This window comes from Aspergillus udagawae, assembly GCF_001078395.1.
Source record: "Aspergillus udagawae IFM 46973 DNA, scaffold_2, whole genome shotgun sequence".
NCBI lineage: Eukaryota > Fungi > Ascomycota > Eurotiomycetes > Eurotiales > Aspergillaceae > Aspergillus > Aspergillus udagawae.
The window spans coordinates 1,918,988-1,942,289 of record NW_025091265.1 but is presented as its reverse complement, the minus strand read 5'-3'; the positions used below and the strand labels follow the sequence as shown (position 1 = coordinate 1,942,289).

Below are 23,302 nucleotides of genomic sequence, written 5' to 3'. Positions count from 1 at the left end.
TGGACCGGGTCACCAGTATAACTATATTCAAATTTATGTCGGCAGTCGACTACGTAACCTGATTTTGCGACACATGCCTTGATATTAGTTCCACGGTTGGGCAACTAGACAGGTATATCAGCAGGAGTTGCAAATCTGGTTTTGAGGTAAAAACGTTTAGTAGGTCTTTATTGCGCTGGTTGGCGAGGAAGCAGCTGTCCTGGATCTCAGTTCTCCCGTGCCTTCGGCTCCATGTTATTAATTGTTGTAGCGCAGAGGGATATCATCAATAAACGATAAACGAACCAAGTCGGATCGGAGCGTCCGTCAAGAAGACCTTGTCCTGCGGAGGCACATGATTTCGAGGCTGTATTGCCCTATATAATTGGTATGTGTATCTCACATTAGCGCTGGTCCAAAGTTACCTATCCACCCTGAGATAACCGAATTGTATCAAACATAGCGTCACAGGTGGTCTCGTACTCCGTAGCAAGGTTTTGGCTCTAGTGGAGCTCTTCGTAGGACGAAACCATTCACATCACCTTGCCCACGTCCGCGGCCACGGATGTCAACTATAGAGAAAAAAAAAGGGAGACCTGGATTCTTGGGAAATAGACATCACAGGGCTTTCATCTGGCCAGTGTGGCCTTCCATTTTTTTATTGCCTTTGGTTGGATTCTGGCACGATGGTCTGGTTGGCCACGGATTAAAGCCTGTGTATGCGACAATCGAGAGAGCTGTGAGTCGTCTGGATATCATTATTAGTTGTGACTCGTTGCAAGATCACCCCTTCTTCGAATCAGGGACTAAGAGTAAGAAGAAATCGGAGAAGAGATCACTAGTTATGGCCATGCTCCCTGTGAAGCGGTGGGGAGCTGTACCATCAACGGGCCGGATGAACTTGCTCACTGCAAGTAAATCCCGACGAATACTGCTGAAGCGAGAATGGCCCACGTCCAGTGAAGGATACTGTACCGAGTGCTCCCATACCGTGGCTTAGACACATAATTGACCAGGATGATGAATTGCTGCACATATTATTGCTAATCTGTCAACCTCTCATAACGAGCTCTTGCACTTGTGAGCATTCGGCAATAAAAATCGAGCCTAGCCAGGCAGGCGCTACGGAGTAATTGTGGCCAAGTGATCAAATCAAATCAACAAGAATGGGAATTGAGTTCAGTTGACCAACGGGATTCCGTTGACAGCCCACTCCCCTAGTTCGATCGATCACCATGTAACTTGCGATGGACTTGGAAGATGATAGGCTCTCAGTAGTGGGCTTGTACCTAGTCTTGCATTGGCTCATTACCTACGTAACTATTCTATTTGCGACGGCACACTCAGAAAAACCAAATGAGATCGACGGCTCGATTGACTGGTCACTTGGTCCTAAAAGTGAGGCGGGCTTGATTTCTGCATTCATTGATTCTGGCGTCTCCGTCGTTCCTATTTCTCTATTGTCCTGGAATAAACCCAAGGACGTACGCTTTAAAAAGGAGTATCTTCACAGGTGCTGCATGAAGAATTTAAACAATGAGAAGCTCATGTACCAGACTCCGTGCAAGTTGAGATTCGCTTCACGGGCCTGATGCTTTGCAAAGGATACGGATCCAGGCTATGGTAGTCTTTGCGCTGGTACTGGTCCGCTGCCTACGTAGATCATCGCTTGGGGGTTACGAGTGAAAACTACAAGTTTGGAATGCATGAGCTGAACGGCAGGGAATGAAAGGGAATCGGAATTAGACAGCACTCATGAAAAAAGAATAAATCATAGGTATCATATCAAAGAACTGTGAGACACTCCGTTCCTGTTTTGCTATAGATGGATCCTACGAGTTCTGAACCTGATGTCGCATGAACCATCAGATCCCTTGAATGCGTATTGAGACAAACTTTTCTTTCTTTTTTCAAGTTACGCATCATAGAATCGTCTCATGAACCGGCATCGCACAGGCCACAAAGCAAGACAAGACGTCGACGCCCCAGCGGATTATTGAAGGCTTTTTTATTATGTCCGTCACCATTGGAACTTACCATACCGCATTTACTGGGCGATAGCGTAGGCACGGCGGCGGTCACGCTCCTCAGCAATGGTGAGCTAGATTAATTGTGAGCAGATGCGCATTGGAAAGATAATTTTCTGAATGTAATTTCGTACCTTGACACCCTTGCCCTTGGGCAGAGAGATCCAGGGCTTCTCCTGTCCAATGACGAAGACGTTGGACTCACGGGTGGCGAAGGAGTTGTCAATAGCGTCCTTGATGTGGACAATGTTGAAACCTCCATCGTGGCGCTCACGGTGAGTGATGACACCAACACGGCCCATGTTACGACCACCGGTGACCATGCAGACAACACCAGTGTCGAAGCGGACAAAGTCGGTGATCTTGCCAGTGGCAATGTCAACCTTCACAGTGTCGTTGACCTTGATGGCAGGGTCGGGGTAGCGGATGCTAGATTCATCTCGGTCAGCACAAACTGCACCAAATGTTCAACCTCTTACTGATTCCAGTAAGGATCTGGGGATATCCAAGCCCTCTCGTCCTCCGCCGATCAACCAAAGCTTGGTCCAACGACTGAATGACGCGGAACTTGTGGAGAGCATTTCACTCACGTTCTCGCATCGTGCGTAACCAAGAATGGGATCCCGCCCTTGCCAAGCTGAACTCTCTTGACCTTGCAGAGCTTGTACTCGGCCTCCTCAGCCTGGATACGGTGGACGGTGAAGCGACCCTTGGTGTCGTAGATGAGACGGAAGTTCTCGCCGGTCTTCTCAATACCGATGACGTCCATGAAACCGGCGGGGTAGGTAGGGTCAGTGCGGACCTTGCCGTCGACCTTGATCAGACGCTGCATCATGATAGCCTTGGTCTCACGGCCGTTCAGGGCGTACTTGAGACGGTTGCGGATGAAGACGATCAGGGGGAGGCAGTCCCGGAGCTTGTGAGGACCGGGGGAGGCCTTGGGAGCATAGGTTCCGGACATTTTGTCCAGGAGCCAGTGCGAGGGCGCACTGAGGCGCTTCTGGTGCTTCTTACTGTAGGAATCAAGTTCATGGTCAGTTTCAAGCTCTTCAATTCAGAACTCGGTCGTTGCAGTATTGCTCCTTGTTTCGCGAGGAAGACCCCGTTGTCCGAAACACTGTCGCAACTTGCGAGCCGAGATAAAATTAATCATGGTGTGTAACTCACGGTCCGCGAGGCATCTTGACTGCTTTGTCGACTTGAACCCGGTTAGTTGTCGAAGTGTCGCGGAAGAAAAAACCAAGGTCAAAGTCAAGAAGAGGTGATATCCGCTCCACTCACGAAATTCGCTTAGCGGATCATTCTTGTGGGAGGAGCCCTAGCGCTATGCCTAATTTAGAACAACCTGCATGAATCAAAGAATATGTGTATGCTTATATAATCCATAGTTCAGTTCGTAGTTATTTACTTCATCAAGCGAATTCCAATTTTTTTTTTTTTTTTTGGTAAATAATGATTAGATGTCTATAAAACTGAAATCGGTATTTTCGTCCTCGAATCGCTATACAACAAATGCTCTTAATAAGTCTGCACAAGTCTAAATGTAGCCCTTGATGACTGCAACCTCGGCGTTGAGGATAGACGATCCTGCGGCTCCGATGACGGTGTTGTGAGAGAGTGCAGCGAATCTCAGGTCAAAGTGGCTGCCCGATGCTGCTTCACGAACACGTCCCACACTGACAGTGTATCCCTTCGAGATATCCCGGTCAAGTCTGGGTTGAGGTCTGTCAGGCTCATCAAAAACTTTGATCGCCTCTTGAGGAGCAGAAGGGCAACCAAGCTTTTGGGCCTCGGATTGGTATTCTCGCATAGCCTGCTTGACTTCTTCCGCGCTGGGTCTGGGCCGGTTCTTGAACCGCAATGAGACAAAAGCCATATGGCCATCGGTAACACCAACACGAGTGCAGGTGGCTCCAACCGTAAGCCCCTTTTGTTCATCGAAGGCAGTGGCATCGGCGTTCAGAGAACCCAGAATCTTTTGGGCTTCGTTCTCAAGCTTGTCCTCTTCACCACTAATATAAGGGATAACGTTGTCCATGATGTCCATACTGGGAACACCAGGGTAGCCAGCGCCAGACACGGCCTGTTCGGTGAAAACTTCCACATCCTCAACAGGACCGAACTTGGCTTGGAGAGCGGCAAAGGGGATGACAACGCCAATCACAGCGCAGTTAGAATTGCAAACTAAGAAACCCTTCTTCAGGCCGAACTCTTTCCTTTGGTGAGGAATGAGATCCAAGTGATGGGGGTTGACGGTAGGGACGACGAGAGGAACAAGGGGGTGCTTTCGATAGTTCTTGGCATTAGAGAAGACAGGGATTTCGGCCTTGATGAATTCCATCTCTGCGAGGGTCAGCGGCGGTCCCTCACATTTTAATCTCGAGATAATAGTATCACGTACCAATTTCACCAGCTACGTCGCTGTTGAGGCCTGAGAAGACAAGGTCACAGTCGCTGAACTGATCAGCCCTGCAATCGCGCAGGACGAGATTGCTAAGCCTCTCAGACATAGCTGTAGTCTGTTTCCATCTGACAGCATCCTTGTATTTCTTGCCGGCCGAGCGATTCGATGCGCCAATGGCGTGCAGCTCTAGGAAAGGGTGGTCCGCGAGGAGGAGAATGAATCGTTGGCCGACCGAACCGGTGGCGCCCAGGACACCTGTCGCGCTGTGAGTAATGATTTAGGGGAGATATGGACTGAACAATATGCCCATACCGCACTTCTTCTTGGGATATGATGCCATCGTGATTTAGAGTAATCAGGGTGAAGTACGGCTCAGTCGACCTGGTTTTTGAGTCAATTGGCTGGATAGAATAGGGATGAGCTAAATTCGAAGAATGAGAAGTCCATCATCCATCAGGCATGCAAAGAAATCGAACGACATGCAAAGCCTTGGGCAAAGCAGGCGAATCCAAGTGTATGACTCAAAAAGCCTTCATCTAGAATTCAATGCCCCGCAGGCAGAGTCTCCATTGCCCACTCCTTCAGGTGACAGACATCATATTCTTTTGACAAAGGCAACACACGAACAATGCCACGCACAGGGAATATATTAACTAACCTTTTGAATAATGCTCACCGAGGGTTTGAGGAGAAGACGCTTGTGGCAACAATATCAAGGTACCTTTTTATGACTTACTTGCGCACTGCGATATCGCTTCACCGTCCTGCGCTAAGCCCCACAATGAGTCAGCACCCACCACCTGCGCGCTACCTAGTCAGTAAAATCCAGCAATATGATTGGATGAATTCAATGAGATATGTAAGGTACTATATCTAAGGTAGGACCGTAGGTAGGTAGGTAGGTAGGTCGCTTGCTATCATTATTCACATCATAGATGTACAAATTGCTCATAAAATCATTGGTGTCAGCCAATATATGCACGTAAGAGCTATGGTATCATCGTCTCGAGTGCATGGCGGCCGAGGCAAGAACTCCATCTGGAGAAGTCTTGAAGGGTAATTATTTTTCTCTTGCTCTACCTCATGTTGATGCCTCACTTTCGTAGTCGAAGATCTTACCAGGGTTCAACAACCAGTGGGGATCAAGGGCTTTCTTGATGCTACGCATGACATCAAGAGTAGCCGGGCCAAGCTCCTTTTTCAAAGATGCCTTCTTGCCCAGCCCCACGCCGTGTTCGCCCTGTCGTTTGAAGTTAGCTAGTTTGCGGATACAGTGAGGAGCTTGGTTATACTAACAGTGCAAGATCCTTCCATCTCTAGGGCGCGGTCGACCATGTCGTGGACGACCTTCTCAACCCGCTCCATTTGGTCAGCATCCTTTCTGTCGTACATTATACTCGAATGGAAGTTTCCGTCTCCGATATGACCCAAAATACTGGCGAACAACCCCAGGTTGTCAAGCTCCTTCTTTGAAATTTCTATTCAAGTCAGCACAAGTTCGAAGGTAATTTACATTGATCCCTACCTATAATATCAGGTAGCCTGGAGATCGGAACGGCAACATCTGTTGACCACACTTCCGAACCTTCCTTCCGCAAGGACATCATGCTCCATAACGACTGCTTTCGCGCCGACCAAAGATCATGTGCCTCTCGGTCGTCTCGGGCAAACTCGAATGATGCTGCATTGTGGCTCTTGGCAAGTTCTCTCGTCAGATTGATACTATCAGAAACTCCAGCTTTAGTGCCAGAGAACTTGAAAAAAAGTGTGGGTAAAGTCTTCCAAGTCCGGCCGGTACCGCCAGCACGGTTGATGACATCCATCTGGACATCGTCCAAAATTTCCATGCACTGTACCGGGATTCCTTTTCGTATAAGCTGCATGGCAGTCGACGCAGCATCCCGAATTGTGGGGAATGCGACCACTCCGACCCGAGTCTGTTCTGGAATCGGAGCGAGCTTGAGAGTTGCTTCGGTGACAATACCCAAAGTACCCTCAGAGCCTACAAACATTCCTGTCAAGTTATAGCCAGCGGAGGTCTTCCGGGGGCGTCTCCTAGTCTTCATTACCCGGCCGTCTGCCAGGACAACTGTCAGGTTGATCACCCAGTCCTTCATCGTTCCATAGCGCACTGCATTGGTCCCGCTGCAGTTGGTCCCAATCATGCCACCGATCATTGCGGACGGACCAGGATCGACTGGAAAGAAGAGACCGGTATCCTTGATTTTTTCATTCAGTTCCATCCACTGGATGGATGGCTGGACGACGATATCCATATCATCTTCGTGAATCTCAAGTATCTCGTTCATCATGGCGAAATCAATGGTCAACCCGCCGTAAGGAGCTGAGAAGTTTGCCTCGAGACTTGAACCGCCGGAGTAAGGAACCATCGGCATCCTGTATTTGTGGCAAACTTTGGCGATCTTCACCACATCTTCTGTGCACGTTGGGTAGGCAACGGCGACCGGAAGACGATCCGCGTTCACGGAAGACCATTCTGAGTATCCATGCTGTTGAAGTTCATCCTCGTCCGTACTAATAGCATCATCGCCGAGCGTGATTCGCAATTCAGCAATGGCCTAGGCATCGTTGAGGCCAGAATCAGCATCATATGCTTGGCTCGACAGAGCAATCGATTTCGAATTTCTCACCTTTTCGAAATCCTTTGCCGTCCCATATCGAGGCTTTTTTGAGCTCTCCAACCGCGACGGCCGACTAGTGGCAGCATATGCGTAGCCAATGCTGGCAGCCAAGACACAGGCAAGGAGCGCCTTGCCGGACGTCCAGAAGCTGGGAGCCGCTTGAGCGGGGAAATTTGATCTAGTAAAATTCCTCTGGCTTTTAGAAGTAACCTCTGAGCTATTGGAGCTGTTATACCGAGTAGCTCCGACTGACGAAACTTGCAGCTGGTGAGTTTTGGTTTGCCGAAGAAGTGCGCGGGGATATGCGGGGAAACCGCGAGAAAGAAGATGGCTTCGTATGGCTGACATGAAGGGAAGTTGAAGGTACTACTTGAGCAGGAAACTTCCTCAAGTCATGGAAGAATAATTAACTGGGGAAGATGTGCACAGAACCAAGTGGGAGAAGGATGATTATTAGGTCAAGTTGTTCGTTGCTGTTCTTCGGTAATTGTGCATCTTGCAGCCGCACCTTATAAGCACTAACGCCATTGAATGTAGGTATGAGGAGCTCATCGGTATTCGGCCGAATAACATCTCACGAAAATAGGACGAACAAGAACGTGGGACGAGTCCAGATTTCACAGTACATTAATATATATTAAGGACCATCATAGGCCCTATGACTTGTCTCCCCCACGCTAAATGACCTACCGCATTCGGAGTCAATCTTCATTGCCCCGGTTTTGCCCCAGATCGGCCTCAAATCCGAAGAGCGGAATTAATGCCGACCAGCTCCACCACTACGGGAGGGACGGCGAGGATCAAGCTGCAAGTTCGAATTGCATGCTTAATAGTCATATAGGGGAATTGTGAGACGAGTATCATTTGCTGACTTTGCTTTTCCGTGGTGATTGAAGATTGAGTCTTTGCCATGAGGTCAAGAGATGATGGGCAGCCGTTGATGGGGCAACCAGCGGAAAAGCTAAACTTTGCATTCCTGCATCTCATGCAGAATTAAGACGGTACCACTGTTTGAAGGCTTCACGATTCCACTACTCGGGTTATCAAGTATTTACGGAAGAGTATTCTCCTCTTATGGGTCAGTCTAGATGAAATCATGTCAGACAAGCTATCACTCCTAGTACACGAAGTGGAGCGCCTCATCACGGCCCCCTATGCGCCCTCGCTCCAAGTAAATCTGTACCCCGCTTGATAACGAATATAGAGAATTTTGATAGCTGACATACAACGATAGAGCCTTCAAAATATTATTCAGAATGACTCCAATGGTTTGGTTAATGACTGGGCTACTCATAAACCATGCCAAATTGGAGCTTTGGTCGATGTGCTTGTCGACGGACTGTCTCGGTCTCGTTTCGCTGTGCCGTTACTGAATGCTTTCGGTGAGTGTTCGATGCGCTGTCCATCAAGGTTTAAGCCTTACGTCCCGTAGCATCTGTCTCGGCTGTTTCCGATGCTCTGCTGGAGCGATATCCCGCTGTACTTGACCAGTTCCTGGAGAAGGCCCTAGAAAACGATGAACCTGAGGTTTGTTCATTCAACCTTGGGAATTGCTAAAATACTTCAATTCCTGTCTTGATCCCAGTGCACATGAACTGATGATGGTAGTGGATGACACTCTGCACTGCTATTCTTTCTTCTCCTCGTTCCCTGAACTTCATTGCTCCAGCTCGTCTGGCCACATTCATCATGAGGTTGATAAACGCGATGGGAGAGAATCCATGCTCAGAAACCATATTCCCGCTATATCAAATCATGACCGGCCTGGAACCAGTCCCCGGAGTATTACTTGAAATATGTCCGGAGACAATGTCGAGCCTTCAGGTCGAGCTTACTAAGACACTGCGGAATCTCGACGACCACATGGGCAGTCTCCTCTGTCTCGCTACCTTTGCCCGAATCTCATCTTTTTGGGACACTAATGCTGAAAGAGAACACAAACCACAATTTCCATCTTGGCTGCAGAATGTCAAGCATTTTTTCGGCCAGAAGCGCGGTTTAAAGACTCTGGACCTCGTTATCCTGCGCGTGATCCTCGCATGCTCCGCTAGTTGCGACAATCTGCCACCGGGGAAGGCAGCAGAGAGTATCCGATTAGCAATCGAGATTTGTGACAGCGTAGAGCAGGGCCAGAAGGACTGCTGGATTGCGAACAACGCTCACAAAATTGCTAAACTTTGCGAGAAAGTCAACAGGAATGGTATTGACTGGCAAGTGCAAATGATGGTATGATGCGTGCGACGTATGAGACGGCCGAGCCGACTGTTAACAAACATAGGGCGTGACATTCCTTGTCTCACTTCTACCAGACAGCGCGTTGTCACCTGAAGTACCTCGACTTGCTTTGCAAGACCTCCTTACTCAAGAAAGGCACTCTCGTGGAGCTGTACCTCAATATCTTATTCCACGTTTGGTGAAGGCGAATGCTGTAAGTTAGTCGTCACTTAGGTCTAGAAGCGTACTGATTATTATCAGATTCTTTCGGGAAAGCCTGCGATTTGCGATCTCATGAATCACACATTCACAGCATTGAAAACACACTGCGATAATCATAGTGCAAATGCCGAGTTGATCGAGTTATCGAGGTCTGTGCTTCTTGGTCTTCAGAGCCTGGAACCCCGAGTCTTAAGTTCAGCCATGGCGACATACGATTTAAGAGAGATCAGCCACACCTTGAACGAGTTAGCTGAAATCTTTCCTAAGAAACCAAGCCATTCGCAATGCCGGGGTGCCAATCTTTGCTATGCCTCGACTTCCAACTCTGCAAATGAGTTATTGTTCGACTTAATCGTGTTTACTTCCCATATGTCACTGTTGGGCGCAATGGGTTCCGGAGCCTGCAACCCGACTGGAACCAGCAATATGACAAATTGTTTACTGAAGGCAAAACAGTTGATCCCACAAAACAAATGTAGCTTCTCCGGATTCGAACCGTGGGATTTACGAGTCAAATTTCCGTTAACTGGACTCCCAAAACGAGGTCCCACTTCGAGAGACGATTGGAAGACTGGGTTAGCAGAGACTCTCATGCTCAGTTCGCGCATGACCCATGACAACTTAATTCGGAAGATGGAGGAGGTCTGCTTCGACCTCGAACAGCGTTGCACTACCATTGAAGCGCCACTCCGAGCAGTTGAAGATGAGCGTGATCAGATCGCTGTTCAGGCTGAACAACTTCAGCAACAGAAAAGCGAGCTGGAACTGCAACTACAACAAGCTTCTAGCACAATATCTGAGCTGCAGCAAGAAATTTCCCGTCTGGAAATGCATGCTCTGTCAACTTCTGCCCGCGTTGAGGAATTATCAGCAAGCCTTGACACTGCGCGAAGGGAGCTGGAAGATCATCGTCGCAACTCCCAGGAAACAACCAACAGTGAAAGAGAAAAGGCTCGAACAAGGGAGCTGGACCTTCTTGCTTCAATCACCGAGAAAGATGACCAGATCGAAGAGCTTCAGTTGGAAACACGGAACTTGCAGGAAGATAATGACGCCTTGCGCCAAACACTGGATACTGTCTCGAAGGAGAAGGGCACTGTTTTGGAGGACAACACTGCCCTCAAACAGGACATAGTAAGGCTAGAAGAATGCGTTGAACACGGCAAGCTACTACTTGCACAGAAGGATGAAGAAATAAGCAGACTGCAGGCAGATCAAGGACACATGAACTCGAACACGGAAGCCTTGAAAAAGATGGTACAAAACTTCCTACTTTTCCTGCAATAAGGAATACTTTGTGCTGATATCTTTCACAGTTGGATGAAGAGACTGCTCAGGTTCAGGAACTCAAAGCCGCGCTTCGAAATGCCGAAGAAACGCGCAGAACTGAAGTTAGCACACTCAAAAAGCAATATGAGTCGCAGATATCGGAAATAACTGTGGAGGTGAGACGTCGCGGTCAAAAACAAAAGTAAAATCTTCTGACTCAGGCCCATAGTACACTGGGAACAAAAAAGAAATGAAGTCTCTGCAAGCCGCCATGCAGGTAGCCGCTTCCAACGCCACAAAAGAATTGCAAGTAAGAGAAAAACGAATTCAGCATCTTGAGAGAAAGGTGAAGCCAGAAACTTTGACCCTTTTTTTTGGAAGACACAGACTCACCAATCTCTGCAGGTGCAACAACTACGCGAAGAAAGGGCGGTCAAAGCACGCGAATTTTCCGAAGCCCAGCAACATATTGGTCGTCTGATGAGTGTGATGGGCTTCAAGCCAGGACCGAAAGAGCCAAAGGTAGCAAGCAAACAACAGCGCTCCAGGTCAACCCTGGGGCCATCGGAAGCCGCCACAATACAACAGCAAACGCCTCAAAGAGATGAAGACACACAAAGCCAGTCCGAAAATATGCTTGCTGATTCCTTCGCTTCTGCCGCACCGCAGTCGGGCCGTAGTCCTAAAAGATTTAGTACCACAGCTGCGAATAAGGATCTGAGAGAGTCAGCTTGTCAAAGCCAGGCGAGGCCACGTCGTACAAGACAAGCCCTTGGAGAAGCAAACCGGAATAGGCAGTCGAACTCGCAGCGAAGTGAAGCTTCACAGTGTACTCCGAATGCATCACTCCAAGGGACTCAAAACGGGTCTAACTGGGACGAAAACCACTTCCACGACATTGACCTCGACATGGACCTGGAGTTTTCGAAGGACTTCATTTTCACTAGCACTGCCCTCTCCGAGGCGGATGATCATGTACCCCCATTGAGGTCCCAACAATGATGCGAAGCTTCGTTAAGGAAAGCTCAAACACCAGTCGATATAGTGGTATCGACTGCCATGTAGATTGATCTGGGGACATTGTACCGTATAAATCCTCGAATACCGTCTCTGCTGTCTTGCTTATTGCGTGAATTGGAGACAAAGAGGCAAGGTTTCACTGGCAGGAGGAAACAGAGACATCTTTGATGCTCCACCTCTAGAACATTCACGTACAGACCTTAAGCGAGCTGTATCACTTTTAGCGTCTGCTCTCGTGCATGCTTTGTTCCAGCCTCTTTAATCCGTCCTGATAGACAGTATAAGACCCTACTCTATCGCTCATCTTTCCATCCTTTTATATTCTCTCATAAGATAATCTTGCTAAAAACTGCAGTGTTAGAACCATTTATTAGGCATACAAAATTGCCGCGCAAGGTATAACAGCTCACCGGTATGTCTCCCAGAAGCCTCCACATCCTAATTTCATTCTTGGAATCAACAGTTCTCTTTGAAGAGCTGCGCTCAGGTTCTTGAGGCACAACAGCCTCTCGATTGTTCCAACGTTGTGGCTTCCTTTTGAGTTTGAATCTTTTGCTGATAGATAACTCCCTCGAGATTAGACTCATTAGCCTCATCATCCAGGAGCTTCCTCATTGTATGAGATCACGGCGGCCTTTGCCTTGTGCAAAATGGAGAGACACATAGATGGAAGGATGGCTCGGAGTGCGCAGCAATTGAACTACCCGTCGGAGAGGGAAACTCTGTTGATCGAAAAAGAACGTCCCACAACAGAGACGGTATCGACTTTGTCTAGCTTCAGCGACGAAGATAGTGAATTGAGTCTAGTTCATCGACGGGGTGGTGGAGAAAGAGAAAGGGTTCCTCGAAACCATCAGGCGAGAGCTCATGGCCAATCCTGGTTTTCAATACGTTCTCTTCGGCCTGCAACACATCGGGGCCATGTGCCTCAGGTCCCTCACCGGAGAGTCAGAGCTAATTCACATTCACTACACTCACTACTGCCATCCCCTTTCATCTCACTCTCATCTTCCCTCTTCTCCTCTCCTCCCTCTCCTCCCTCTTGCCCATCTTCTTCAACATTCTCACAATCATCGACGTCTTCCTCACCTTCTCCGTTGCCGTTCACAAAAAGAGTAAAACCAACAGCAATGCCTCAAGCTTCACGACCTAGAAGTACGCTTCTGCGTGAGCGGAAGCGTCCTTTGCAGCACTCAACACAGCAAGTTCCGTCTCAGTCCTCACGTTCACGGCAGCCAGTCCCACCTGCGAACCCACAACGGAATCAATGGCAACAGATACCGCAGGTTCTACAGCACCCATCCACCATCTTGTGTCCGTGGAGACTGTGGGAGTCGGTGGTTGTGAACGTCTTCAACATACCGAGGGAAGCGGACACATACTGTCTTTGGCAAGCATTCAGCAGAGAGGGACATGTGGTTTCGATAGACATCTTTGAAGACTTTCATGGAAATAGAGAATCCAGAGGAAAGATTCGCTTCAAGTCGGTCAACAGGCTCACCTCTCCATCCCATGCATTGGCCTAACCAATTCAACAGACCTCCTCCTCAGAAAGATTTCTGGTGCCATGGGACGTATCCCATCGCACTATCAGATGGGAAGACCTCATTCGTCTCAATTACCCTCGATCCCAAACGTCCAGATGTTCAGATTCAAAGTCCTGTTCGTCCTAATACGACGTATCCTGCGGAGGTGGTGGGTCTAAGCACCTTTCTTTACTGTACGAGCTTTCAATGCTGATTCGTCATGAGCGATATAGAAATTGCCTATAGCATTAATGGGCATAGGTGTTCTCCTCAGTGAGACATCCATGCTTCCAATGCGTACCGTTGGAAATGAAAGAAACGAGCGGGCTTTTTTGGTCATTGACCTGAAACGTAGAGACCTCTTCGTTCACTTCCAGTTGCCCATTTTCAACAACAAGCTAAAATCAGCTTCGACAGGCGAGACTTACAATGAATATCGCCTCAGGATTCCATTCGTGCAACTCGTGAAAATGTACCAAATGCAGGACCCGAAATCGGGTGAAGTCTCACATCTAACATTCCTGGATTCGCCTGCCATCTATCATCGACGCATTCAAGAGACCTGGGTCACTTTCACTGATGACATCTCTTGGAGAGAATCAGATTCCTGGTATCGGCAGACTTCCGTGGTACACAACCCGGATGAGATATCTACTCTACCCGTGAGCTTAAAGCGGTCGAAACCAGTGATTGATATAGGTAAGTCGTAGTGTTTGGCTTCGATTTTCACTTCCTCCGCCTTCCATTCGAATCTAACGACTTTGCCCTAGGCCGCTGGAACGCTTTTAGAATAACATATCCCAAGGCTCTCAACAAGAAGGATGCTGAAAGATTCGAATTGTTTTGCAGCATTTTGAAAGACTACAATATCGCCATTGAGAATACGAGCCGGTTCTCAATATTGGACCAGACGCAGGAAAGACCTCCACCAATTTGGAGATGGATTGACTTCGCAGACTTACAAGCCTCCAAGAAGATAGTATCTTCCGTGGAAGAATTAGGAGATGAATCTTATGTTCACCTGCCTTTCCCTGTGCGGTATCAGCTCGAGGTCTGTCTATCCCACAACTTCCTCTCTGAGTTTACCATGACCCGCGAATTCGCGGTCAAATTGCTCGATCTAGGGGAACCCGAAGCGGTTAAGCTTCTGGAACATGTGGCTACCAAGAAAGTAGTCTATAATGACCCGATGAGAATCTTCGATCTCAAGTTCGTCAAAGGTTCAACTCGCGCTAAGATACCCTCTTACTGTTGCTACATGCGCTCAGCCAGAATTACACCCACCACAATCTACTATAATACTCCATCTGTTGATATCTCGAACCGTGTGATTCGGTATTATATCGAGTATGCCGATCGCTTTCTTCGTGTTCGATTCACGGACGAAAGGCTACTCGGCCGCATCAATTCAACCGTTGACAACACAATGGACGAGGTGTTTACTCGCATTAAGAGAGCATTGGCGAATGGTATCGTCATTGGCGACAGGCGTTATGAGTTTCTGGCCTTCGGTAACTCGCAATTTCGAGAGCATGGAGCCTACTTCTTTGCTCCTCTTCCTAATTTGACGGCTGCGAATATCCGAGCCTGGATGGGAACATTCAACGACATACGCAACGTTGCTAAGCATGCTGCAAGGCTGGGGCAGTGCTTCTCAACCACCCGAGCTATAGCTGGCTGTCCGGTACAGATCCGTTTGATCGATGATGTTGTCCGACACGGATACACTTTTTCGGACGGTGTGGGCCGAATTTCAAAGTTCCTGGCGCAGATGGCAGCTTCCGAGCTCAAAATCAAAACACCAAGTGACGACCCACCGTCGGCGTTCCAGTTTCGTCTGGGAGGCTGCAAAGGAATGCTAACTGTTTCTCCCGAGGCCCAACGTCAAGAGGTGCACATCCGCAAGAGTCAATACAAATTTGCAGCGGTTCACAACGGCTTGGAGATTATCCGCTGGTCTCAGTTCTCCATGGCGACCCTGAATAGGCAGTTGATTATCGTTCTTTCCTCTCTAGGAATTCAAGATCGGGTCTTTCATGATAAGCTCAGAGCAATGCTGCAGAGTCTGAACAAATCAATGGAGAGTGATTCTCAGGCTCTGTGTTGGCTGAAGAAGTACGTGGACCCTAATCAGATGACACTTGTTGTCAGTCAGATGGTCCTGGATGGGTTCAGGAGTTCCAGAGAGCCATTCGTCACGTCCATAATGAGACTCTGGAAGGCCTGGCATCTCAAGTATTTGAAGGAGAAAGCAAAAATTGTGATTGACAAGGGGGCGAACTTGCTTGGATGCATGGATGAGACTGGCATTCTCAGGGGCTACTCTGAAAGAGTCCCTGCTAAGAGCGCCTCTGATGAAGAGAAGCTAGGCGCGTTACCCGAGATCTTCGTCCAGGTTCGTCGCCCTGACACTGGGAAGTGCAAAGTCATTGAGGGAGTCTGTATCCTTGCCCGCAACCCGTCTCTACATCCTGGTGACATCCGGGTAGTCAGAGCCGTCAATGTTCCTCAGTTGAGCCATCTGAAGGATGTCGTCGTCTTCCCACACACCGGGGATAGAGACATTCCTAGCATGTGCTCCGGTGGAGATCTAGACGGGGATGATTACCTTGTGATTTGGGATCAAGATCTTGTTCCCGAAGATTGGTTCCGCAAGCCTATGAAGTACACTAGCGACAAAGCCCAGGATCTCAATCAGGATGTCACGGTGAACCACATCACTTCTTTCTTCGTCTTATACATGAAGAATGATTTCCTCCCTAGAATCGCCCACGCTCATCTTGCCTGGGCAGATCGTCTCGAGGACGGTGTCAACGAAGAAAAGTGCATACGGCTAGCCCAGCTTCATTCCGATGCGGTGGACTACAACAAAACGGGCAAGCCAGCAAACATGACGCGCAGCCTGCAGCCGAAAATGTGGCCTCACTTCATGGAGAAGAAGCACCTGCCAAAGGAAAGGATCTATAAGTCCAATAAGATTCTCGGGCAACTCTACGATGCCGTGGAGCGTATCGACTTTGTTCCCAGCCTTGAAATGCCCTTTGACGAACGAATCTTGACATGCCCCCTGGGAGTCAGCGATGATCTTGTGCAATTTGCTCGAGACCTCAAGGCTGACTATGACGCAACCATGCATCGTATCATGGCTCAGCATGAGATCAAGACCGAGTTCGAGGTTTGGTCTACCTTTGTGCTCAGCCACAGCAATATGAGCAAGGACTACAAGTTTCATGAAGAGTTGGGACTGATATCATCGACCCTCCGTGACATGTACCGGAAGAAGTGCTATGAGAGAGTCGGGGGCCGCAGCTTCGAGCTGCTTGCTCCTCTGGCCGTTGCAATGTATCGTGTTACCCACGAGGAAATGACTGTTGCGCTTCAAAAGTATCGCGCTGAAAATCCTCCCGACGAAAAGCTTTTCCATAAGCCAACACCTAAAATCGATCAGCTGCCTTTTATCAGCTTCCCTTGGATCCTGCACAACATCCTGGGTAAGATTGCCTTAGGTCACTATGAAGAACCTGAGCCAGATCCAGCACCCATTGTGCGTGCACTTGCGACCGCAAGCGTGGATCCGCTAGATCCTGTCCCTGGTCAAGACGTTCCTGTCCCCAAAGAGAACCGCAAAGGGACCGAGCCCATGCAAGACTCTCTCAAGTGCATCTACGATGATCCCTTTGGTCTCTTCGAGGGCGATCAGGAACCCGAACGGTCATCACAGCCCTGTAAAGAGGGAGAGGTATCCGCGATTCGGAATAGATGCGACAGCATCCTGTCTCTCGACCAGCTGCTTGATTTCGGGCTTGTGGAACTCGGCTTCCCTCCTTCCTCCAACCAGTTGCATTCGAGTGCCCCAGCCCCAGATGGCTCTAGCTTGCTGGAACTCAACGACGACCCGGCACTCGACAAACCTGCTGAGGGTAAGGGAGCGGAAATTGATTCGGAGAAGCAGACGAACATGGTCAGCATGAGCATCAAGGGCAGATGCATCGACATTGTGGAGGAAGACGATGGCGTGAAGCCATCTGCACTCGACATGCTCTATCAGATATTGGACAGTTAGGACAACCATGGGTCCGGTCCGCGGCCAAGTTTCGTGTCACATCGCCCAGACGCTTCGGTCGGCACTCAAAGGCCTCATCGTCGAGAAACTACGTACTTTGTTACCATCAATCAGCTCCTACCGTGGTAGCGTTTTTCCCTTTTTTTTTTATTGGGCTTAGACTAGGCTTTTCCGTCGACCTGTTCTCAAAGCGTTGTTCTAGCTTGTGGCTCTTCCTACAACCACGGCCAAGTAAATCAAGGATAATGAACAGACTTCATATCATTTGATTAATGAAGTTACTGAAACCTTCCCCAGACCGAGTTCACAAAAGTAAAGGTACGGTGACCAAGGAAAGAAAGCTAACTGCCCCATATGCGTTACGCAATGCGAGTATCCTATTCATGGCCAGCATCAGCCCAAATGCTCCTCCCGATGCCAAACGCCGCCAACTAACGAAACGGGGAAATTGACTCGCCCAACTCCCTTTACCCGAACCCATTGTTGCATAACAAACTAAATCCAAAAACCTTTGATACCAAATCTACCATTCCAAAGCGCTCTCGCTTTGGTCCTCCAAAAGTTTGATGATAGGCTCCAATGTGGCTCTGGTATGTTTCCAACTCGCCAAATGCCGAGTCCGTGAATAAAACACAGGACAGTCTTTACTATCACATATCACATCATCACCAAAGGGGACTCCCATGCAGGATTGACAGATGTGATGGAGATCAGAGACCCTCTTTTCGGCCTGCTGCTGGCGCGAAACGAGGGACACTAGCGAGATGTGCGGTTGATGCCAGCAGTCGGAGCACACTGGGATACCAGTGTCATCGAGTTTGGATTTGCAAACAATACACGATGAAGATTTCATGTACGATTCGAGGGTCTTCCCCCTCGCATCTTTTCCTGCGACGGATGCTGCTCCTTCGATGCGGCGGATTCGCTGAAACTTTGGCATTTCCTCGTACCATTGGCGGACGTTTGCTCCCATAAGGTTGAAGATCCGCTCCAGTGGTGGGATAATGTTCTTGTTGATGTAGTATTCGGCATCAAGCTCTAGCTCGGCGTCGTGGAGAAGCGTTTCAGGGGCGACGCAGCGGTCAACCAATCTTGATCCTGGAGCTCCAGTGACTACGACATAGGGAACTCGCTCTCCATATTGCGGTTCTGAGCGGGGATCTTCGACCATTTTTTTGGTGCTGATCATGGCGCCGGGAGGGAGTAAACCTCTTTCACTGTAGGTACCGAGTCTGACTTCCTTCGCGAAACAGAAATCCTGGATCGAAACTCTTCCTTGCATTATCTTCGCACATTGCTTTTGAAAGTAGCGTTTGACCTGAGACAAGTCCGCAGTCCTGAAAAGGAGCTTCAGCGCCTTCTCTTCGATCTTCTGTTCCGCTGGGGTACCATCTCGCCTCACAGTCTCAATGCCCTTTGCATCGAATTCAGGTTCTTTCTGATTCCTATGCTCATATTTGAAGCCAACGTAGCGCTTCTTGGCGAGGAGCACGCATGGATGATAAACCTTCTCGAATTTAAGCTTGATAGGGTGCGGATTGATGTCAGTGACCGCTTTAGCGATCTCCTGCCCGATATCAAAAGCTTCATCGCGTGTCCGTCCTTTGAGATATACAAAAAGACTGTCTGTGTCTCCGTAGACCACCTCGGCGCCCCACCTTTCCACAGAATGAATGAGGGCAATCGCCTTCTCCAACGTTTCCCTTCCAGATTGAACAATGCTATCCGCTATCTCCGAGCAAGGCATTCGCCCGGAGAACGAGGCCGATGTGTAGCCATATGTGACGTTTGCAATCAGCTTGAGAGCAAGTTGTCGGTTGTTCAGAAGACGCTGCAACACTTTGTCGTCCTTGTCCATCTTCATGCCGGTCTTGACCATGACCCGAGTCTCCAGTATCTCAGCAAGCATCCTTGCGAGGAGCGATCGCCGTACTTCCGCCTTTGCGTACATCATGCCATTCGGTGCAATGTTTATCTTGTCCTTCAGCAACTCCAAGACTCGCGGCTGTCTTTTGTAGTCCATGAATCCCATCTTGTTGCGACCTCTCCAGAGGCGGGCCCTTCCGAGAAACGTGGAATAGCAATAGTTGTACGCAATCATGATGCTGGGATACAATGATTGGAAATCCAAGACAAGAAGAGGACTCGTATAGAAGTCACTCTGGGGCTCCATCACCAACGGAAGACATTCAAGAGCATTCTGCTGACCGACTTGTTTCCTGCTTGGAGAAACGAGTAGGTAATTCTCTGGTTTTGCGATTCGAAACATCAGAGATTCCACTTTGAATTGTGAGCCTCTTGAGAAGACCGAAAAAAAGTCAATCCCCAGGAGCCGTGCCTGCTCGCTGGTCCTTGGAATCAGTTCGTTAGACTCCAGGATTTCAAGATTCATTTGTACTCGCGAAACGAAATACTCGACCACTTTGAGCAGATTTCTAGGTTTCCCACTCTGATACCATGCTGTGAGGTCCCGATACGAATAGTGCGGAATTCGACGGTGCAGTAAATGGAACACCACATTTTCCATAGTATACTGTAGCAGATTCAGCTCACTCCTCATAGCTCGCCATATGTTAATCATATGTCGACCGGTGACCCGGATCGAAGACGTGTGGTTAAAGCCCCATCTGTCAGCATCTTTGCCAAATCTTCCATGCGCTTGTGACCTCACTCGGGATAGCTCATCGCATATGTCGAAGTCATATTTCTTTCTTGCCCTCTCAATTAGGTATCCCCAGGAACCGTTATGGACTTCGTAGCCGGTGATGATGTCAGGATCATGATAGCGAACAATATCGACCAATCTATTGATCAAATCGAGTTCTGTGGGTTCGCGTTCCAGTTCGATACGCAAAGCCTTCGACAACTTTGATGTCGGCCCATCGCCACTGCCTTGAGCGATCACTCCCACATGAACACCTGGAAGGTTGCCGTTGACGTCCATGTCCTCGTCGTCCGATTGTATACACCAGAAGATGCAGGATATTTCATCCTCTTCCGGATTCGGTAGAAGTACACCCCGAGTGTTCACATGTACTTCTAGGCTCATAGAGCTCATATACTGGGTCTGATGCTCGATGCTCGCAGATTTCCCTTTCTGAGAATACTTGAAACCGTAATCGTTCTTTTGTGTAGGTCCCTCAATCTGCGACAGAACGTTGGGCTTCATTCGTGGCTCGGTATCTGGCTCTTTAGCTGCTTTCGGTTGCGTTTGGCGCTCGGATTGTTCTTTGTCAAACCATTCCAAGACTTCTGCGCGGCTTGGGGGTACGGGAGCAAACTCCCATACTCTAGAAGTGGAGGATACCCTTAAATGCTGATCTATTTGTTCTTGTTGGTATCGGTCCCTCGACATCGAAGCGGGCTCACCGAGCATAGCAGGCGACCGTCCGGAAGGATCAAAATCAGGCAGATAATGTATGCTGCCTCCTTCTAGTCGGGATACTCGACCCGCATAATCTCGTGGTCGATCAGGGACATCTTTATCGTCACTATAGTATGCTTTCTGGTAGATAACAGACGGACAACCATGGTCTGCGAGTGTTGCCAAAACTTCACTGGCATTGGGGCAGGCGTACCGCCAGCAACAAACCCTAACGCCTTCAGAGATATTGAATGCATCATAAATCATCGGCGCGAGATCGGACACATGAGTATTTGAATTGTTTGGCTCTAAGCCAGACGAGGATGGTTGTAATTGCGAAGTAGGCTCACTTCCGCTGGTAGTCTTCTGAGCACTGGCGGGAGGCTGAGAGACAGTCTGGTTGTCAATTTCCAGAACTGCCTTGGGAGAGCAGTCCTGGCTGAAACGCAGAATTGTCATAGGGTCGTTTGGATCTTTGACAACGGGGAAGTTGAGTCTTCTATTTTGCCCGCTTTTCTCCGAATGAGGGTCCTGGGAAGCCGGTGGTGTCGCCTGAGAAGAAACCCTCTTAGTCGATGTAGATGATGTACTGTCGCTGGCATTGAATGCAGCTTTAGGGCCTTCATTCACAGCGGGGATGTTAGCAGCTTGCTGAAGGAGGCTGTTATCCGGCAAGTGAGATGCATTGCCATCGAAGAATCTTAGTTTCTTCCGTGGAACACCAGAGTCAAGTATTTCCTGGTGTGATCGCTTAGGAATCCTTCTTGAATTCTCAGCGTTATCATGAAACGCGTTGCCACCGTGAATGTGGTTCGGATCATTTTCCTGCAATTTCCCGTCATTAAGTGGAAGATCTGGTGATTCGGCCGGCACGATGTCATCCGCTGCAGCAGAATGTGGTCCGAAGCTCTTAAATGTCATATCAAAGATTCCATGTCCGGCGCCGTCATCGACGCCATCAACAACCTCTTCAGCAGCTCCATGATCGTCCGATAAAGGATTGGAGATGTAATAATCTTCTGACGAGTACAAGGCAATGTCCGCCTCGGCAGACAAGGCTGCATTCTCATTGACCTGAGCTTCTCCGTCTCCATCAACTGCAATCAAAGACTGCCGCATTTCCATCTGAGTGAGCTCAATCTTGTCCGGAAAAAAGTCCTCGACACTCTCCAAGGCTGTCTTGATCTTCTTCTCAAGAGGTTCATTCCGCAAGACTTTATCTAGAGTCATATCTTCACTATTTTGCTTGCGCTCTTCCGCAACGATTTGCGACATCAGTTGCCGAAATTCGTCTTCATGAATCCAGCCACCCTCAGAATGGTTTCTGGGATCAGCTGAGAACGACATCAGTTCCTCGGGTCCGAAGGGGCTACTGTCGGGGTCAACAAGGCCCATGCGTTGCTTGCGCCTACGAATCTCATCTTGCCAGAGACCCGCCATACTGGGAACCAGGCGTTCATTCTGAGCGATCGGCTTCAGCATTTCAGTGAAATCCTCATGGAGAGGTCTTTCCTTGATGTCGACGCGGTTCAGAATATCGTGTACGCAGACATCCGCTTCGAGAGGACAATGGCTCTGCTTTGGAAGAAGTGTTGCATCGGAAACACAATCAGGCTGGATTGACCGATCATGCCACCGATGGGACAGATTCGAAAGCTCAAAGTACTCCGGAATAGGCGACCGAAATTTGACTTTGCTGCACTTCATGTAGGCACAGCCGTACAAATTGTAGTCGCACATCCACTGCGGGACATACTGCAGGTGGCTTTCATATGGCTGCAAAGGGCGCTTCAACACGGCGCCTTGAAGCAGTAGATCCGCTAATCTGGTCGTGTAGACAGGGTCAAGCAAGTAGATTTTGAAGAAGAAGCAATACCCCACATGGTAGCCGTAGAACGGGACTCCTTTAACCAGGGTAATGTGAGCAACAAACGCAGTCTTCTTATCGTACGCATTGCGACGATAGTTCAACGCTAGTGCATGGTCTATGGAGAGATGGAGACTCCTGATTGTGGAGCGAACTGCGGTCGGATGAGAAAAAGACTTGGTGTAGTGCAGCGCGTTTTGAACTTACCTTGATCGGGATCTAGAGGCCCATCGTATTCGATGTATAGATAAGGAAATGCGCCGTGTACATGGACGCAGACCTTTTGGCCAGTTTCTGTGGCGCCGAATATTCTGATCACAGGTACTTTCGATGTATCATATTTCCCAGCGGCTCCATCCCTGTAGGGAAGGGGAGGGTCAAATTCTGATGGGGTCGCCTGATAATGATCCACGCAGTTCAGGCGCACTTGAAAGGGCTCCATCGAATGGTTTCAAAATAGCCAAAGCCGTCTGCGACATAGCGCGCGGAAGCAAATCAAGGATCATATCATTTGCGGGCATAAATTAGCGGCATAGCCAGGAATCCTTGGGATGATCTTCGTCGTTTAATGAGACTTTGAAGTGGGAACATGACGTGTATCGTAAACATATGTACAGAGTAGAGAGTACCTACGCGCCCCAAGAAACGCCCAGTCACGTGACAGATACCGATGTTATCGCCGATCATGAAAGAACGACGAATCAA

General features: G+C 48.9%; 6 protein-coding genes across 6 annotated transcripts; 2 read left to right on the top strand and 4 right to left on the bottom strand.

Annotated features, from left to right (window-relative positions):
- Nucleotides 1–2,026: 2,026 nt before the first annotated feature.
- Aud_002993 (40S ribosomal protein eS4) lies at nt 2,027–3,187 on the bottom strand (the record flags this gene model as incomplete). Its single annotated transcript, XM_043287950.1, has 4 exons — nt 2,027–2,080; nt 2,141–2,435; nt 2,597–3,019; nt 3,174–3,187. The coding sequence occupies 4 exons, from the start codon at nt 3,185–3,187 to the stop codon at nt 2,027–2,029; spliced, it is 786 nt and encodes a 261-aa protein (XP_043143885.1).
- A 356-nt stretch (nt 3,188–3,543) lies between these two features.
- Aud_002992 (aspartate-semialdehyde dehydrogenase family protein) lies at nt 3,544–4,750 on the bottom strand (the record flags this gene model as incomplete). Its single annotated transcript, XM_043287949.1, has 3 exons — nt 3,544–4,349; nt 4,408–4,665; nt 4,723–4,750. 3 exons carry the CDS (start codon nt 4,748–4,750, stop codon nt 3,544–3,546), a joined length of 1,092 nt encoding a protein of 363 aa, XP_043143884.1.
- Nucleotides 4,751–5,491: 741 nt separating this feature from the next.
- Aud_002991 (uncharacterized protein) lies at nt 5,492–7,400 on the bottom strand (the record flags this gene model as incomplete). Its single annotated transcript, XM_043287948.1, has 4 exons — nt 5,492–5,650; nt 5,707–5,888; nt 5,936–6,989; nt 7,062–7,400. The coding sequence occupies 4 exons, from the start codon at nt 7,398–7,400 to the stop codon at nt 5,492–5,494; spliced, it is 1,734 nt and encodes a 577-aa protein (XP_043143883.1).
- A 748-nt stretch (nt 7,401–8,148) lies between these two features.
- Nucleotides 8,149–11,759, top strand: Aud_002990 (uncharacterized protein; the record flags this gene model as incomplete). The annotated part of the gene is made up of 9 exons (XM_043287947.1): nt 8,149–8,223; nt 8,287–8,434; nt 8,485–8,579; nt 8,661–9,278; nt 9,331–9,480; nt 9,528–10,745; nt 10,805–10,933; nt 10,987–11,103; nt 11,163–11,759. The coding sequence occupies 9 exons, from the start codon at nt 8,149–8,151 to the stop codon at nt 11,757–11,759; spliced, it is 3,147 nt and encodes a 1,048-aa protein (XP_043143882.1).
- Nucleotides 11,760–12,907: 1,148 nt separating this feature from the next.
- Aud_002989 (uncharacterized protein) lies at nt 12,908–17,366 on the top strand (the record flags this gene model as incomplete). The annotated part of the gene is made up of 4 exons (XM_043287946.1): nt 12,908–13,260; nt 13,316–13,472; nt 13,537–14,002; nt 14,074–17,366. The coding sequence occupies 4 exons, from the start codon at nt 12,908–12,910 to the stop codon at nt 17,364–17,366; spliced, it is 4,269 nt and encodes a 1,422-aa protein (XP_043143881.1).
- Nucleotides 17,367–17,889: 523 nt separating this feature from the next.
- Nucleotides 17,890–23,039, bottom strand: Aud_002988 (DNA-directed DNA polymerase zeta catalytic subunit REV3; the record flags this gene model as incomplete). Its single annotated transcript, XM_043287945.1, has 2 exons — nt 17,890–22,715; nt 22,805–23,039. 2 exons carry the CDS (start codon nt 23,037–23,039, stop codon nt 17,890–17,892), a joined length of 5,061 nt encoding a protein of 1,686 aa, XP_043143880.1.
- Between the last annotated feature and the right edge of the window lie 263 nt (nt 23,040–23,302).